The following is a 15,523-nucleotide window of genomic DNA, read 5'->3' on the forward strand; positions in this document are numbered from 1 at the left end:
ACATAAGTCCTTACTGTGTTGGGTAAAGGTCTAGCCCATGGTGACAGTGCCCTGGAACACCTAATTTTAAGGAAAAAATTAAAAACAAACAAACAAAAAAGGCCTAAAAAGGAAGGAAGCACTGAGAGAGTGCAAAAGCAAGAGCTCAAACGTAATGCTCTGTTAAGGGCCAGCAATGACAACCCCATAGCCAGTGTGCACTACATACCAGGCACTATATACAGGCATTGTGCATGGATTTCCCCATTTACTTGTTATTTATGAGGATGTTCTCCCCCAACCCATGAGAAGGACAGGAGCAGGGAGAGAACAAGTAGGTGTCCCTGGCCACAGAGGCTCCCTGACACCAATGGGTCATCCAGACCAGCACACACAGAACACATACAAGCTCCCAGAGAGGAGGAATGGAGCCCCTCCAGCCTCATTCCTGGGAAGACAACCCAAAAGGGATGTTCTTAGCTCTGTCTTACCTTTTCCATCCTTATCTTACTTCATTAATTCAACAAATATCGATCAAGTGACTATCATATGCCACATGTAGGCACTGCCATTGTGATCTAGAAGGGGAAGGTGGACAAATAAGATCATTTTAGAGAGCAATGAGTATTAAAGCAATATGCAGCGATATGAGAAGGAGAAGACAAGGGTGTAGGAAGAATGTTTTAGAAAGAGTGGAGGAAAGGCCTCTGAGAAGGTGACCTCTAAGCTGACACCTAAAGGACGAGGAGGAGCCAGTACCAAGAGGACCTGGAGAGTATTCCAGATGGTGAGGACAGCAAAGGCAAGGGCCTGGGGGCAGGAAAGACCTAGGGATGCACAAAAAATAGATAGGTCCAAGTGATGGGAGCATCTGAGTAAGGAGAAAGAATTCCTCACCCATTTCCGTCGAGTCAATTCAGACTCATAGCGACCATATAAGACAGAGTAGAACTGCCCCATAGAGTTTCCAAAGCTGTAAATCTTTACAGAAGCAGACTCCCCCCTCTTTCTCCCACAGAGCAGCTTGTGGGTTTGAACCACCAATCTTTTGGTTAGCAGCCAAGCACCTAACCACTGTGCCACCAAGTCTCCTTGAGGAAAGAATTAGTGGGGTGAAATTGAGAGGAAGACTGGGGTCAGTTAATGTAGGCCGCTGGAAGGACTTCAGATTTCATTGGAAGCTCACTGGGAAGCCACCTCAGGGTTTTGAGCAGGGAAGTGATACAGTGAAATCAAATTTTAAAGGATCACAGAGTATGAACTGTAGAGCGTGCAGAAGTGAAAGCAGAGAGACAAGTTAACAGTGTGTTGTAATTGTCCAGGCAAGAGATGATCATTCTTATAATGGAGCCTGTGAAAAGCGGTGAAAAGATTTGGAACGTGTTTGAAGGTGGAATGGACAATAATTGCCAATAGACTGGGGTGAAAAAGAGTGAAATCCAGGATAACACCTGGGTTTTGGTTTGAGCATTTGGGTGGGTGGCAGTGCCATTTACTGAGATGAGAATAATGGGTAAATGATAATAAGTTTTAGGGGGAAAATTAAAAGCTCAATAAACAGGACAGTAAATTCTTAGCCCCTCTTGGCTTGTGTTCTCCCTGAGTTGTGCCCCAAAGGGTGTGAAGCATTACAGGAATTGAGAACCTCAGAGTACCTAGCCAGCTTCAAAGAATCAGAACCTCAAACAAGTCAATGTCTCAATGACGAGGTTGGACTGTGGGATTTCCCAAGTTCTTCCCACTTCTAGCCTTCTGTGTCCTATAAAACAATTCACTAGACTATGACAGAAGTACTGAGGAAGACTCAGGGCTGGCAGTCAGAAAATCCTTCTGTTGGAGTATCCCCAGATAAGGGAAATTTATCTCTCACAGTCTTGATGTCCTAATTCCTAAAATGGCAGCTTCCTATAACATCTTCCTTGAACATTTGTTGTGAAGACCGAGTGAAATAATGCAGGGAAAGTGTCAAGCATAGTGTAAGGCCCCAAACACTTGTTTGTATTATTACAGTGTAGCAAAGTTCTCTTTTAGAGATTTAATTTGTATATCTGTTTCCTCTTCTTTAGTGAGGGAGGTGCCAGCCAGTTACCTTAAAATCCTTGACGGAGTTCTTTTAGAAGGTCAGCAATGGGCACATTGGTATTACCTGAGGAATCTCCTTTAAAAGGGTACTAAAACCAAAACCAAACTAAACCCATTGCCGTCCACTCATGGTGGCCCTATAGGACAGAGTAGAACTGCCCCACAGGGTTTCCAAAGAGTGGCTGGTGGATTCAAACTGCTGACCTTTTGGTTAGCAGCCGTAGCTCTTAACCACTGTCCGCCAGAACGCCAAAAGCACAGTAAAGGCCCTTGGAATCACTGAAGGTTGACTCCCTCAGAAGGGAGGTTAAGGAGGGTATAATCAGATCCGCTGAGTTTTGAGGTTTAAAAAGAAAAGTCGTATGCCCCAGGGTGGATTTCTGGAGAAACAGCATCATTGGTTCTGGGTCATTGTGGTAGACGACATCCTGGTGAGGGGGGTGGATATGTATGTATCCTGAAAGAGGGGACCAGTACAGCTGCAGCCCCTAGATAGGGCTTAGCCTGAAGGAGAGAGGTGTCCTCCCTTGCAGAGCCCCCACGGCATGTGCAGGATCGGCAGTGTGGAGGTGCTATCTCAGTAGTGGTCCAGCCTCTCTCTCAGACAGGACAGGGCCCATCTCCAAGAGCAACACTGAGTAACAAAAAGACCCAAAGGAGTGATGGGCTGGTCATACTCCAGGTGTCTCCCTGTTTAAGTAAGTGTGGGTGTTGGCCTGACCTCTCTATCTGCCAGGATCCCAGGAGGAAACAGAATTCACCTCAGATGTCTCAAATGAAGCGATTTTTCTTCTTCTTTTTTCTTTTCTTTTTCCACTGTGTGAAAATATTTGCAGTCATACACCATTTTAATGAAGGCACTACCTATAGTAGTGAAGAGACTATAGGGATAAGAGAGGAACTGGTGTGACTGGAGTCCCATGAGGATCACAGAGGACTGGCCTTGTGAGAGCTATAGTGACAAAGGGACACAGTTTTGCCTGAGATGTGGGAGAATCAGGGAGGGGCAGAGAAGAAATGCCCCCAGTTCCCTCTCCTTCTGCCCTCTAATCTCCTGCCAATGCCTCCCATTAGCTGAACCCAACCAGAAGCCAGAGTGGAGGGAGCCTGAGTGATACAATCTACTGGTCTCATCCTCAGGGGCACAGAACAGAGCAGGGAAGTGTGGGGAAGAAATACGGAGAGAGGGGACGGCAAGTGAATAACCACTACACCCTCTTTCCTTTCCTCTTTTGGATGACTTAAGTCCCTGGGTTCTTAGAAAACTCGAAGAGAGGGAGAGGAATATTCTGGACATCTTGCTAATAGGAAAGATGGATGCTTCAGTAATTAACTGGAAAAACACAAGAGATGTGATCATAGTTATGGCCCAAGTTTAGGATGTAGTTCACACCAGCTGTATGAAACTATTATAAGTAGCAGTATTACTGATAGCAGTTCATATAACTGGGATGAGCTGCTCCACAAACCTGGACCACAACCATGATTTTGTCTCTGTCTTTTTTTTTTTTTTTTGGTTATTATTAGTAACAGACTCCCACCATCCTCTCTCCTTCCCAGACATTTACAATAATTTAAGCCAACATCACCAGAAGGGAGCGGTCCTCAGACAATGGTAGAATCTGTGCTTGCCACACCCTCTGTGGCCCTGACAGATTGGGCAGGCAGGGGGCTCTGCCTCCCCCACTGTCCGAGGCCAACCAGAGAGGCAGGAGCTGGTGGCAGAGCCGGGCATACAACCCAGAAGACCTGGCTCTCAGGCCAGGTTTCTATTTACTAGCACGACGGTCTTCCCCCCAAGAAGGCACAGGCTCCACCTGGCCACGGCCAGCTCCACATGTGTCCGTGCTGTTGGACACACGCTCCTGATCAGGCTCCGTCGGCAGAACTCGGACTCCTCACATCCAGTGTGTGGAGTCCAATAAAGCCAACACTTTCATTCTTCACTCTAAAAACACACTTTGTCCACATCAGATGGAAAACTACATCCATCTATATATACCCAAAATATTCTTCTTGAAAATGCTTTTGATGCCACAGCAGCCATTTGCGCCTTTGGTACTGATTTTCTCCCCCTTCCTTTTTCTTTTCTTCCCTCTTTTCTCTCCAGAGAAGTAATAGATTGCCTTTTGCTGAGATTAGCTTAGAAATAGATGCAAAATTTTGGACGGAGGACTTCTTGGTGGCATTAACATTTTATTTTAATAAATTTTGTTTCTTTCTTTAATAATGCATGAGGGACCCCGAAGTCTGTAAACCTGCCAATGTCCCCTCAGCATCTAGGCCTACCAGACAGGTGTGTGTTGACAGGGGTACTCTGAGCTTGCTCCCGCTGCATCCTCCCTGCTCGGGGACATCTAACCCACTTGGTTGTCCCTGTTTCCAGAGATCCTCACCAATGGTCATTCACCTATGTGGGTACATTGCATATTAAAGCTTCTAGAGCCTTTATTATGTTTTCTTTTGCTTTCTCAACAAATTTAAATTTTCCTGAGGGAAAGGAAGGCTACACACTATGAGGCAGTAAAGTATCCTGGTCTTAGCATGGACACTGAAGCCAGATTCACCCCTTATTAGCTATAAGACTTCGGCCTCTGTGTGTCTCAGTGTTAAGACTACCTATCCCATTGGGGCTATTCTGGGGATTAAGTATGTTGATATAAATAAAGTGCTTAGAACGGTGCTTGACACAGGATATGCACTGTGTATATGTGTGTCCATATATAGGTGCACCACTATTAGTTGCATGCCTTGGTCAAGTTTCTAAACCTCTTCAGCCTTCTCATAAGTCAAGTGAAGAAAATGACCTATTCCCAGTGTTATTGTGAAAATTATGTGAGACCATATATACACAATGCCTGACACTGCCTGGTGGAATCCCTGGGCAATGCAAATACCTAACACTGACTCGGAAGACAGGTCTGGAGATCTACTTGTGTAAAATCATCCATTGAAAACTCTACGGAGCACAGTTCTACCCTGATGCATACGGGATTGCCATGAGTTGGAGTCAATTCAACAGCAACTGGCTACTGGTTAACAGTGCCTGGTACATGGCAGGTACTCCATAAAAATCAGGCTCCTTTCCTCACTCCCTCTTTTGCTCACTTTCCTGCCCCCACTTCAGTAGCCTCTGGGGCCATGACATTCAGTGAGTAGGCTATCAGCAATGTCTAAGCAGCTCATACACATAGCCAATTTTATAAGAATTGGTGAATTGATTTGACTCATACCTCATTTTTAAAGTATCTGCAGTAATCCCGACCCTGTACCTTGGAGAGATCTCATGGAGAGTGAAGAATGAATAGTGCAGTTCCACACAACCCAGCATTTTGCACATAGTGTTGAAAGGAAGAGGAAGAAGAGAAGCAGGTGGGGAACTAGGACTTGGAGACTGATGCTGATAAAGGCAAAGCAATGACATCTTGATTATTCATCCTAGAAGTGGGTGTCAGCCCTGCCTCCTTCACTCTGGGACTACAAGAATCCCCCAAAGCTAGAGTACGAACAGGCCCCTTACAGGCCAAGCCTGAGACCTGTGCTTTGTCCAGAATGTATTTTTTCAGGAGCACTAGACATCCTGCTCCTAAATGGTGGGCTGAGAAGCCTGCCTCCTGCCTTAAAGGCACAGTCTATCTCTGTGTCCCAACCCAAGGAGGAGCCATGCCTTCACTCATCAGCTTGTTACTCTAGCTGCCTTGCCTCATATCCTAGCCTTCCTCCATGGGGCCTGTCCTGCTTGCCTGCTTGTCTGGGGTCCTGATATCCTGCCCAGCTCTTGAGACATCCTCTCCCAGGTACTGAATCCTCCTTCTATAGCCACCATCTTAATCCCTCCAAGAATGAACACATCCCTGGGGACTGTTGTTAGGTACCGTTGAGTCAGTTCCAACTCATAGTGACCCTATGTATAACAGAACAAAACGTTGGCCGGTTCTGCACCATCCTCACAATCCTTGGTATGTCTGAGCCCATTGTTGCAGCCACCGTGTCAATCCATCTTGTTAGGGTCTTCTTTTTTGCTGACCCTCTACTTTACCAAGCATGATGTCCTTCTCCAGGGATTGATCCCTGGTGATAATGTATCCAAAGTAAGGGAGATGAAGTCTCACCATCCTTGCTTCTAAGGAGCATTCTGGCTGTACTTCCTCCAAGACAGATTTGTTCATTCTCTGGCAGTCTGAGGAGCCCTGGTTGCACAGTGGTTAAGCACACTTGGCTGCTAAACCAAAGGTCAGTGGTTTGAACCCATCAACCACTTCATGGGAGAAAGATATGGCAGTCTGCTTCTATAAATATTTACAGCCTTGGAAACCCTATGGGGCAGTTCTACTCTGTCCTATAGGGTTGCTATGAGTTGGAATAGACTCAACACAATGGGTTTGGTTTTGGGTTTTCTGGCAGTCCATGGTATATTCAATATTCTTCACCAACACCACAATTCAAAAGCATCGCTTCTACTTTGGTCTTACTTTTTCAATGTCCAGCTTTCACATGAGGTGATTGAAAATACCATGACTTGGGTCAGGCGCACGTTAGTCATCAAAATTACATCTTTGCTTTTTAAGATTTTAAAGAGGTCTTTTCCAGCAGATTTGCACAATGAGGACTAAGACAGTCCTTGTCCCACCCATTAATCAGAATCCTCACACCCATGCAAGTAAACTTCAATTATTTATGCTTGTTGAACCCAGCAACACACTTCATACACTATGCCTTGGCCTAATAGACTCCCTCATGGACCAGGCTCCAAAGCTTCGTTTATTTCCCTAGCAACTCCACCCCACCACCTCAGGTTTCAGCTCAGTCCCTGCTTTGCCAGTGCCGGGTTGCCTCCAGATTATAGCATGCCTTATACCCAGGCCCATTACTATTATTATATGGCAGCTAGGGAGACAGTTACCTTCTTTATCTACCATCGCTGAGCCAATCACTCTCAAGATATTTAACAAATTTTGTTTTTTGTTATAAATATTTGTGGCACGAATGGACCTTGGATAGGCCTGACACCTGGGCCTGTTGAGAGACGCTTCTAGAAAATTGATCTTGCATCACCCAGCCATACAGGAAACACTTGAGGACTTGGAGGGGTTGCTTACATCAGTTGCTTGCATTTGGTGATCAAAGCCCATCCTCAAAGCCTCCTCACCAATCAGGAGATATGGGGGCAGGAAATCAGATGGGCACTAAATCTTGCGGGAGAATGGCAAGGGAAGCCCCTAAGCCTGGCTGAATCCTCACACTATTAGGTGGTATTATCCATAGCTTTATGCCCCCATGGAGACCATGGGGAGCCCCAAGTCATACCTATGCCTGCAAACATGTGGGTCATCTGCCGCTTTGTATGACTAGCTCTATTAGTATGTACATTCTTTGCCACTAAGGAAACTTTAAATTCTCTAATGTCTGTGTTGCATCTTTCAGTCCTCCCATCATGAGTACTTTGTATTTGCCTTATTCATCTCGATAGTTCCTCATGTCCTTTTGTAAGCAGGCAGAGTTGAAATAATGACTACATAAAGGATCACTGTAGCCTCTACTATGGCTTACAGGATGCCTAGCCTACACGTATTCCTCAAAAAATTTTTGAATGACTAGAGAAATGTATTTCACCAATCACTGTACATATATGTGCTAAAAATTTACTATGAGTCAGGCATTATGTAGGAGAAAAAAGGGACGTAAGGCAGAGTTCCTTCTTTCAAGGACCTTGTAGCCTAGTTGGAGAAGGGGGCAGAGAGATCTTTCCTGCTCATGGAATGGCCTTGTGCTTCCACAAATTTTTCAGCTTCTTCATAATTAGGCTGGTTCTAGCCAGTGAGCTGTGAGCAGAAGTGATGGATGACACTTCCAGACTGAGGCATTTGATAGCCTCTAAGGAACCCTGGTGGTGCGGTGGTTAAAGTGTTCAGCTGCTAACCAAAAGATTGGTGGTTCGAACCTACCAGCTACTCCACAGGAGACAGACGTGGCAGTCTGCTTCTATAAAGATTATGGCTTTGGAAACTCTATGGGGAAGTTCTACTCTGTCCTACAGGGTCACTATGAGTCAGAATCAACTTGATGGTAACGGGTTTGGTTTGGTTTGGGTTATGTGACCCTCCAGCTCTCTCTGAAACTTTCCCTGGCATAGTGTCCATGGAGGCCTCCATCAATCTGAGTCCTTGAGCAACGGTGTGACGTAAAGACCTCTGCCAATTCACACTAGACACAGTGTGAACAAGGAAAAAAAAACTTTGTTATGCAACTAAGATTTTAAGGTTAATTTATTACCATATCACCATAGCACAGTCTAGTCTACTCTAATACTGGGAAGCATACATGAAAATACCAGCAATAATATAAGGCAGTACATGATACACATCCAATGAGTGATGTAAATAATACACTGTAAGCTTACTTCCACCTCACAGCTTTGCCTTTGCTGTTATCTCTCCCTAGCGTTCTTCCTCCAGATCTTTCTGTGGCTGGTTTCATTCTCTCTTGTCATTCAAGTCTCAGCTATAATGTTTCCACCCCAGATAGGCCTTTCCTGGCCACCTAACCCAAAGTGCACAACCCCAAACCACTTTTTAGCACATCACTCTGCTTTACTTTCTCACACTTTATGAAATTATCTTCTTTATTGTTCATCTTTCTCTCATTGCTCTCTAAGTATAGCGAGAACAGGGATCCTGTCTCTCTTGTTCATTGCTGTGTTCTCAAAATTGTGCCTGGCTCAAAGCAGGCACTCAATAAACATCCGATGGATAAACAGTTAAATGCATTTATGCCAGAGGAGTTCAGAAATGGGAGAAAAGTCATGGAGGGCTGAGTGTCCAGTACAGGCCTCATGGAGGAACAGGTGTGGAGAGGACCATTAAAGAGAGGGCTGCTGAGGGTCATACAGCAGCACCAGCAGGCACTGAGGTGAGAACACACAGGGGAATCTGGGTGACTGTGAGTTGAGTGAGTTGGCTAGGGCAGAGGAGGACAGTAGGAAGCAGCTGGTTGAAATCCTAGAATGCTAGTTTATATCTGACCCGGGAGCAAAGGGGAGTTATCTGGGGGGGTCAAATAGAAGTTCTGCCCCCAAACCTATTATTGTAGAAAGGTTGACTGGATAGGGATTTCCAAGACAGAGGCCCATGGAAAGAGGCTGAAGGCAAGGGGCATAGTTATCAGACTGTGAAAACGGTCCAGATAGGGTGATGATCAGTGGAAAGAAAGATGAAAATGATGAAGAATGGATCAATAAAACTTGGTCCAGAAAAGTTCACTGCTGCCTAATGCCACACAGCTGGGAGACAGATGAGTCAACAGAGAGGGAGCCAGATCTAAAACTCAAAGATTCCTTCCACTGGATTCTAGATTTCACTGGTCCTTCCACTACACCACAGTACCTCCCTGAGCCCTCTGGAACACACAGTCTAAGACAGAAGGGCAACAGCCCAGGAAAATGCCCACATGGGTTCCTGACTAAAGACCCAAAGCACCACTTTCATGCAGAGTAAGAAACTTACAGCAGAATTAAGGCACCACTTTCATGCAGACAGTAAAAAACTTACAGCAGAATAGCTGTCATGGATTGAATTGTGTCCCCCCAAAATATGTGTCAGCTTGCTTAGGCCATGATCCAATGTAAAGGGAGTTTTCCTGGGATGTGGCCTGTACCACCTTTTATCTTACAAGAGATAAAAGGAAAGGGAAGCAAGCAGAGAGTTGGGGACCTCATACCACCAAGAAAGTAGTGCCGGGAGCACAGCACGTCCTTTGGACTCCGGGTTCCTGCGCAGAGAAGCTCATAGTCCAGGGGAAGATGGATGACAAGGACTTTTCCTTCAGAGCCAACAGAGAGAGAAAGCCTTCCCCTAGAGCCGACGCCCTGAATTTGGACTTCTAGCCTACTAGGCTGTGAGAAAATAAATTTCTCTTTGTTAAAGCCATCCACTTGTGGTATTTGTTATAGCAGTACTAGATAACTAAAACAATAGCACAAAAGATATTTGCATTTTAGAGGTAGACTCTGAGTCTGAACCTCAGTAAAATGAGGATATAATACTTTCTTTGCTGATCACACATAGTTTTTGTGAAGATGAAATGGGTTAACAGAATTTCTTTGAAATTCAAAAACTTTAAGTATCACTATCACAAAGAACGAAATGTACTTGTTAGAACTTCTCCTCCTCTCCTCCTTTCCAGAGCACAGACTTTGTCGTGGAGTACCGGGCATTGGTTCACTAGCATGGGTTTGAACTTTTGGGTGAAGGGAGGAGTAGGTATGGCTTCACAATGTGGAAACTGTTTTATGGTTCAAAAGACAAACTAACCAGCATGGCATATGGGAAGTGCTCACTAAATGCTTATTAATGAATTTTTGACTGTTGGCCACTCCATTTAGCTTGTCTTTCTACCATCTGGAGTCATGTAAGAAAAGTGAAATAAAGTAACACCAATGGACAGCAAGAAGAAAGTTTTACATCATCATTGACTTCTTGTTCCTCCGTTCCCTACTTCCTACCCACACACTCAACAGCTTCCTTTACATTAGATTTTCCTGCCACTCTCTACTCCGTTGCACGCTATATTCCTGCCTGAGTAATTTTGCAAATATACAGCTCCCATGATGTCACAGTCTTCAAAAATCCTCAATGGTTCTAGGGTGGGGGCAGAGGGTAGGGGACATTTCCATCCACTCCTGATGTTTATTTCATGTGGAGGGAGTTGATTAGTTGCACTACCCGGGCTTACCTTATCTCCCCACCTCACTGGCTTCTCTTGGGTGAGAGAAGGGGGAACAGCTTACCTCGCTGGTGAGTCTGGAAAATGAAGCTGGCATTCCTCACTTACCGGCTTCCTCTGCCCTATCTTTGGGGGGCAAAGGACCTGTAGGAAGCAGGTGTTCTTCATTGCTCCCCCATGTCCTATGTCTTGCAGGCTGCCCTGTCCACTGGTGCTGTGATTGAGAGGGTAAATCTGTCTTGGATTCAGTATTAGGAAGCCTATTTGGCTTTCTTACTAAGCTATTTCCTCCCACGTAGCTGTTTTCGCTAGTGAATGGGTTTTTAAAATCCTTTTTTGTTTTTCTCTTTTATTTTTCTACTGCTGTTCACATGAAACCCTTCTCCCCTTCAGCCTTCAAATTTCTCATTTGAATATTTGCTACTGCCGCCCAGATCTACACCTGTAGTGGCTCTACCCAGGTCTGTACTCTAGGTTTCAAGGCTCACCACAGCAGCCTCCTAGTCATTGCAGCATAGGGTCCATGGGGTGGGGGATCCAGGCCCAAGTACCCTTCCCGCTCCTATCCCTCTTGTGTGCTTTCAGACTGCCAGCAACAGCCAGGTATGCGCCCGACACTCCAGCGCCATCCATTTTCATGCCTAGTTAATTCAGCAGGTGAGTTGTTACACACTCCTTAGCGGATTCCAACTTCCACAGCCATCGTCCTGCCGTCTATATCAACCAATACCTTTTCTGGGGTCTGATGAGTAGTGGCTTTGGGCACCTTAACCCGGAGTTTGGTTCATCCCCCAGCACCAGTTCTGCTTTTACCAAAAGTGGCCCAGTAGACACTAGCATTCTATGCCTGGCTCCATGCCAGCAAGCCAAGCTTCTTATCCATTTAAAATCTGCGAATAGGTTGAGTGAGATCGTTTCAGCCCCAAGACTCTAGTTATTCACTTTACCAGATAAAACCGCGTAGGTTCGTGTGCGAGAACACCAGCTATCCTAAGGAAAACTTTGGAGGGAACCAGCTACTACATGGGTTGATTAGTATTTCACCCCTATACCCAGGTCAGATGACCAATTTGCAGGACTACTATGGACCTCTACCAGAGTTTCCTCTGGCTTCACCCTGCCCAGGCATAGTTCACCATCTTTTAGGTCCTGACACGTACACTTACGCTCCACCTTCCCCACACCGAGGGAGAGACGGGCCAGTGGTGTGCCCTTGGTGGACTGGAGAGGTCTCGGGATCCCACCTTGGCTGGTGAGCCAGGCTGGCCTTTACCTTCATTGTGCCACAGTGTCTCTTGTATGAGCTCCTGACTTTTAAAGGTGGCATTTTGGCTTTTGTCTACTTCTGCCTTTGTCTTAGAGTCCTGGCGGCACAGTAGTTAAGCGTTCGGCTGCTAACCAAAGGGTTGGCTGTTCAAACGCACCAGCTGCTCCACAGGAGAAAGATGTGGCAGTCTGCTTCCGTAAAGATTTACACCCTTGGAAACACCATGGGGCAGTTCTACTCTGTCCTATAGGGTCACTGTGAGTTGGAATTGACTTGACAGCAATGGGTTTGGCTTTGTCTTATTGCTCAGATGGTTCAGTGATTAGGCAAGGAAGATGAGTACTGGTTTTTGGGTGCCCCTTTGAACTCCAGTAAACACTTTTGCATTGTCTATGGAAATAAATACAGTCCTCAGCCTGGCATTCAAGGTCTTCCACCAAAAGAAACGTATTGACCAACTCTTCGAGCCCAATTTCCTGCTACCTTGTGCCCTGGACATGCCATAAATCTTAGAGTAGCCACCAAGCTGGGTACCTCTGGCATCCTGGACATGCTCCTTGGATTTAGACCCGCCAACATTTGCCCATCGATTAGAGCCCAGCCCCTTCTCTGTGAGCCTTTCCTGACCCCAATGGATCTGATCTCTCTTCAATGCCATAGTTCTCATTTTGTTTCCTCTGCCAGGAACTTTCTTCTCCTCCTGCTCCTCACCATACACATGGCTGTCTGACTACCACTTATCTCTGAGATCTCAGATTAGATGCCTTTACCTCCTAAGTGCTTCCATGTTGTTGTTCTTGGGTGCCTTCGAGTCAGTTTCAACACATAGTGACCTCATGTGACGGAGCAGTACAGCCCCACAGGGTTTTCTAGGCTGTAATCTTTACGGAAGCAGATTGACAGGTCTTTTCTCCCAAGGAGACACTGGGTGAGTTCCAACCACCAACCTTCTTGTTAGCAGCCAAGCACTTAACCATTTCCCCACCTGAGCTCCTTAGTGCTTCCATAGGATCCTGTATATCACTAAATACAATGAATTAAAATTGTCTGCTAATTTTTTTTCCAGGAGTTTAAGAGGTAACACAAATAGTACTAACGTTAACCAATATGCACACACTCTAAAGAGAACAAAACTGCCACTATAAGTGGTAAACTGTCTATATAAGCATAGAACTCAAAGGTAAGTGCCCATTATGTAGTCTAAGAGTAAGATCCAAGCTGGGGAAAGGCACTGAAAAAGTAACTAGTATTAGTGAAAGCTTTATGGAGTTCTTCCCATGGGAAAGCTATCTTGAAGAGGGGCTTATCCTATCAAGTGTCTAGTTTTTAGCTGTTCAATGAATTAAAGACACCATATCATTAATTCACCCTCCCTTTGAAAACAGCCAGAAGCTGGGACTTCTTCCCCTAAGTCTGGAAACTGAAATCTAAACAGGGAAAGTGTCCATGCAGGCCACCCAGAATAAGAACGATGAAGAAAGGGTCTTGCCTCTCAGCCCTCCCCTAGCTATTAAGCACGACTGCCAAGACTGGTCCTCAAGCAACAGCAGGTTGCAGCTCAAATGACACGTCTGAATATTGAGGCCACTGCATTTTTCTCACTCGCTTGAAGCTTGGGAAGTCTGATATGCTTCTTTGAAGGCTGCTCAGTGCATGGGGAATAGGTGGATTTTCTAGGACCTCTGGCAATATGGGGATAGATAAGACCCTCTTGGGCTCGTGTGTCAAGAGGTTTTCCTAAACTTTATAAATGCTGCCGGGAAAATGAGCAGAGTTAAAACTCTCCAATGTTTAACAGGAAGTGTTAAATCGGTCTTGCATCTAGGTTAGGCCAAAAAGAAGAGACTCCATGGATTATCCTTAGCGGATTTTGAGTTCCCTGTCTCATGAGGCAGTCAACATGGGCAAGAGGACTATTAATCAAGAATGTTATAGAAAGTACTCCTACCTTGAGGAAAGGCCCTTGACAGCATAACTATTGTGTTTCCTCATTTCTCCAATTAAAATGTGCTATAAAAAGCATCCCTTTTTTCAGTTTGGGCCATTACCACCAACGACCTCACACACATTGAATTGCCCACATTCAAAGGGGTCTAGGATAAACATGGGGCTCGAGGGCACAGTACCAATTTTGGTGAGCCACTTGGCCACAGCGCCATAGATCTCGTCCAGGATGAGGATGACCACGAGGTTGATGATGACTGCCGTCGCTGTCACTGTCACCCGGGCATTGGAGCGTGTGGCCTTGTTGAGAGACAGAGCAGCTGCAGTTGTGATCCGATACACAATCACCCCAAAAACAATCGAGAATGTCAGGGCAATCTGTTCAGAAAAGACAGGGAGAGGCACACATCAGCAGACAATCTTTGAGCAACTATTATGTGCTCAGCCAACAGTACTATTTGCTACATCAGGTGTTAGTAATCTGAAGTCCATTGCTGGGCAACAAGGGAACACAAACCCTCTGAAATCTTAGGTGGAATTCTGACTGTAGGTATATTTTCCAGGGGAAGAGGGTCTTTAGATTTTATCAGATTCCATATGATCTATAACTCACAAAAAAATTTAGGATAAAAATCAGCGTGTACAAACACACCTGATATGATTCTTTTTGTTAGGGAGCTTTGGAGATAAGATAAACTTCTATTAAACCAAAGTAAACAATGCATGAGAATGCATTATTAAATGCTAAATGCAGAGTATAGTTGTTGAAGGAACTGTACAGAGAATTGTGCTGGGGAGTGAGCAGATCTGAGGTGGTCAGGAAACACTTTGGGAAGGAAGTGGGATTTAAATTGGGCCCCCAGTGAGAGGAATTACGGGTGCTGAAGGTGTTTGAGCTGAGAAAGAATACAGTTAGAGTTTGCTGGGGGAGGGAAGGAGAAAAATGGGAGAGAAATCAGGGGTGAGGCTTTCAAACTCCAATCCTCAGGCTAAACAAAAGATCACTCTAACATTTTTCTTCCAGGCTACTTAAAATGGAGGACTCAGATTTCTCATTTGGTACAGTAATCTCTTGTTGCTGTGTTTAAAAGGGAAGTTTATCAGTTGCTTGACTTCTAAGGGTCCCTTTATTTCTTCCTCCTAGAACTTAAGAATAATAACAGACTCTCCTAGACTGGCCCAACTGCCCCTCCTTTTTTCTATGTCCCCCATTTCTCCTCCTCTCCTTCAAGGATTGTTTCCATGAAGCACAAAGACGTAAGAAGAAAGTGCCCTGAGTAAGCCTCTTAGAGGGGGCATAGGGATGATTGGGAACTGCTAAGTGTGTGACTTGCTCAAAGCAAAATTCTAATTTGTTTCAGTCAAGCAAAGTCTTTTTTCTTAGGCCTCCTTCCTCCTGTGGGAGATGGAGGCTGGCTGTGGAGAGTTAACTGGAAAACATGGGGAGAGAAAACAAAAAATAACTAAACCTGTTGCCATAAAGTCAATTCCAACTCATGGCGACCCCATGTATTACAGAGTAGAACTGAG

The 15,523-nt window shown here is 45.2% G+C and overlaps 1 protein-coding gene across 1 annotated transcript in view; it reads right to left on the reverse strand.

Moving 5' to 3' along the window:
* ANO2 (anoctamin 2) overlaps window positions 1-15,523 on the reverse strand; it is a 448,737-nt gene that overhangs the window by 69,558 nt on the left and 363,656 nt on the right. Inside the window, exon 17 of the mRNA XM_012558707.1 lies at window positions 14,176-14,371. Within this exon, the coding sequence (XP_012414161.1) occupies window positions 14,176-14,371 (196 nt within the window). The remainder of the gene's footprint in view (window positions 1-14,175; window positions 14,372-15,523) is intronic.

This window comes from Trichechus manatus, unplaced genomic scaffold, assembly GCF_000243295.1.
Source record: "Trichechus manatus latirostris isolate Lorelei unplaced genomic scaffold, TriManLat1.0 scaffold00182, whole genome shotgun sequence".
NCBI lineage: Eukaryota > Metazoa > Chordata > Mammalia > Sirenia > Trichechidae > Trichechus > Trichechus manatus.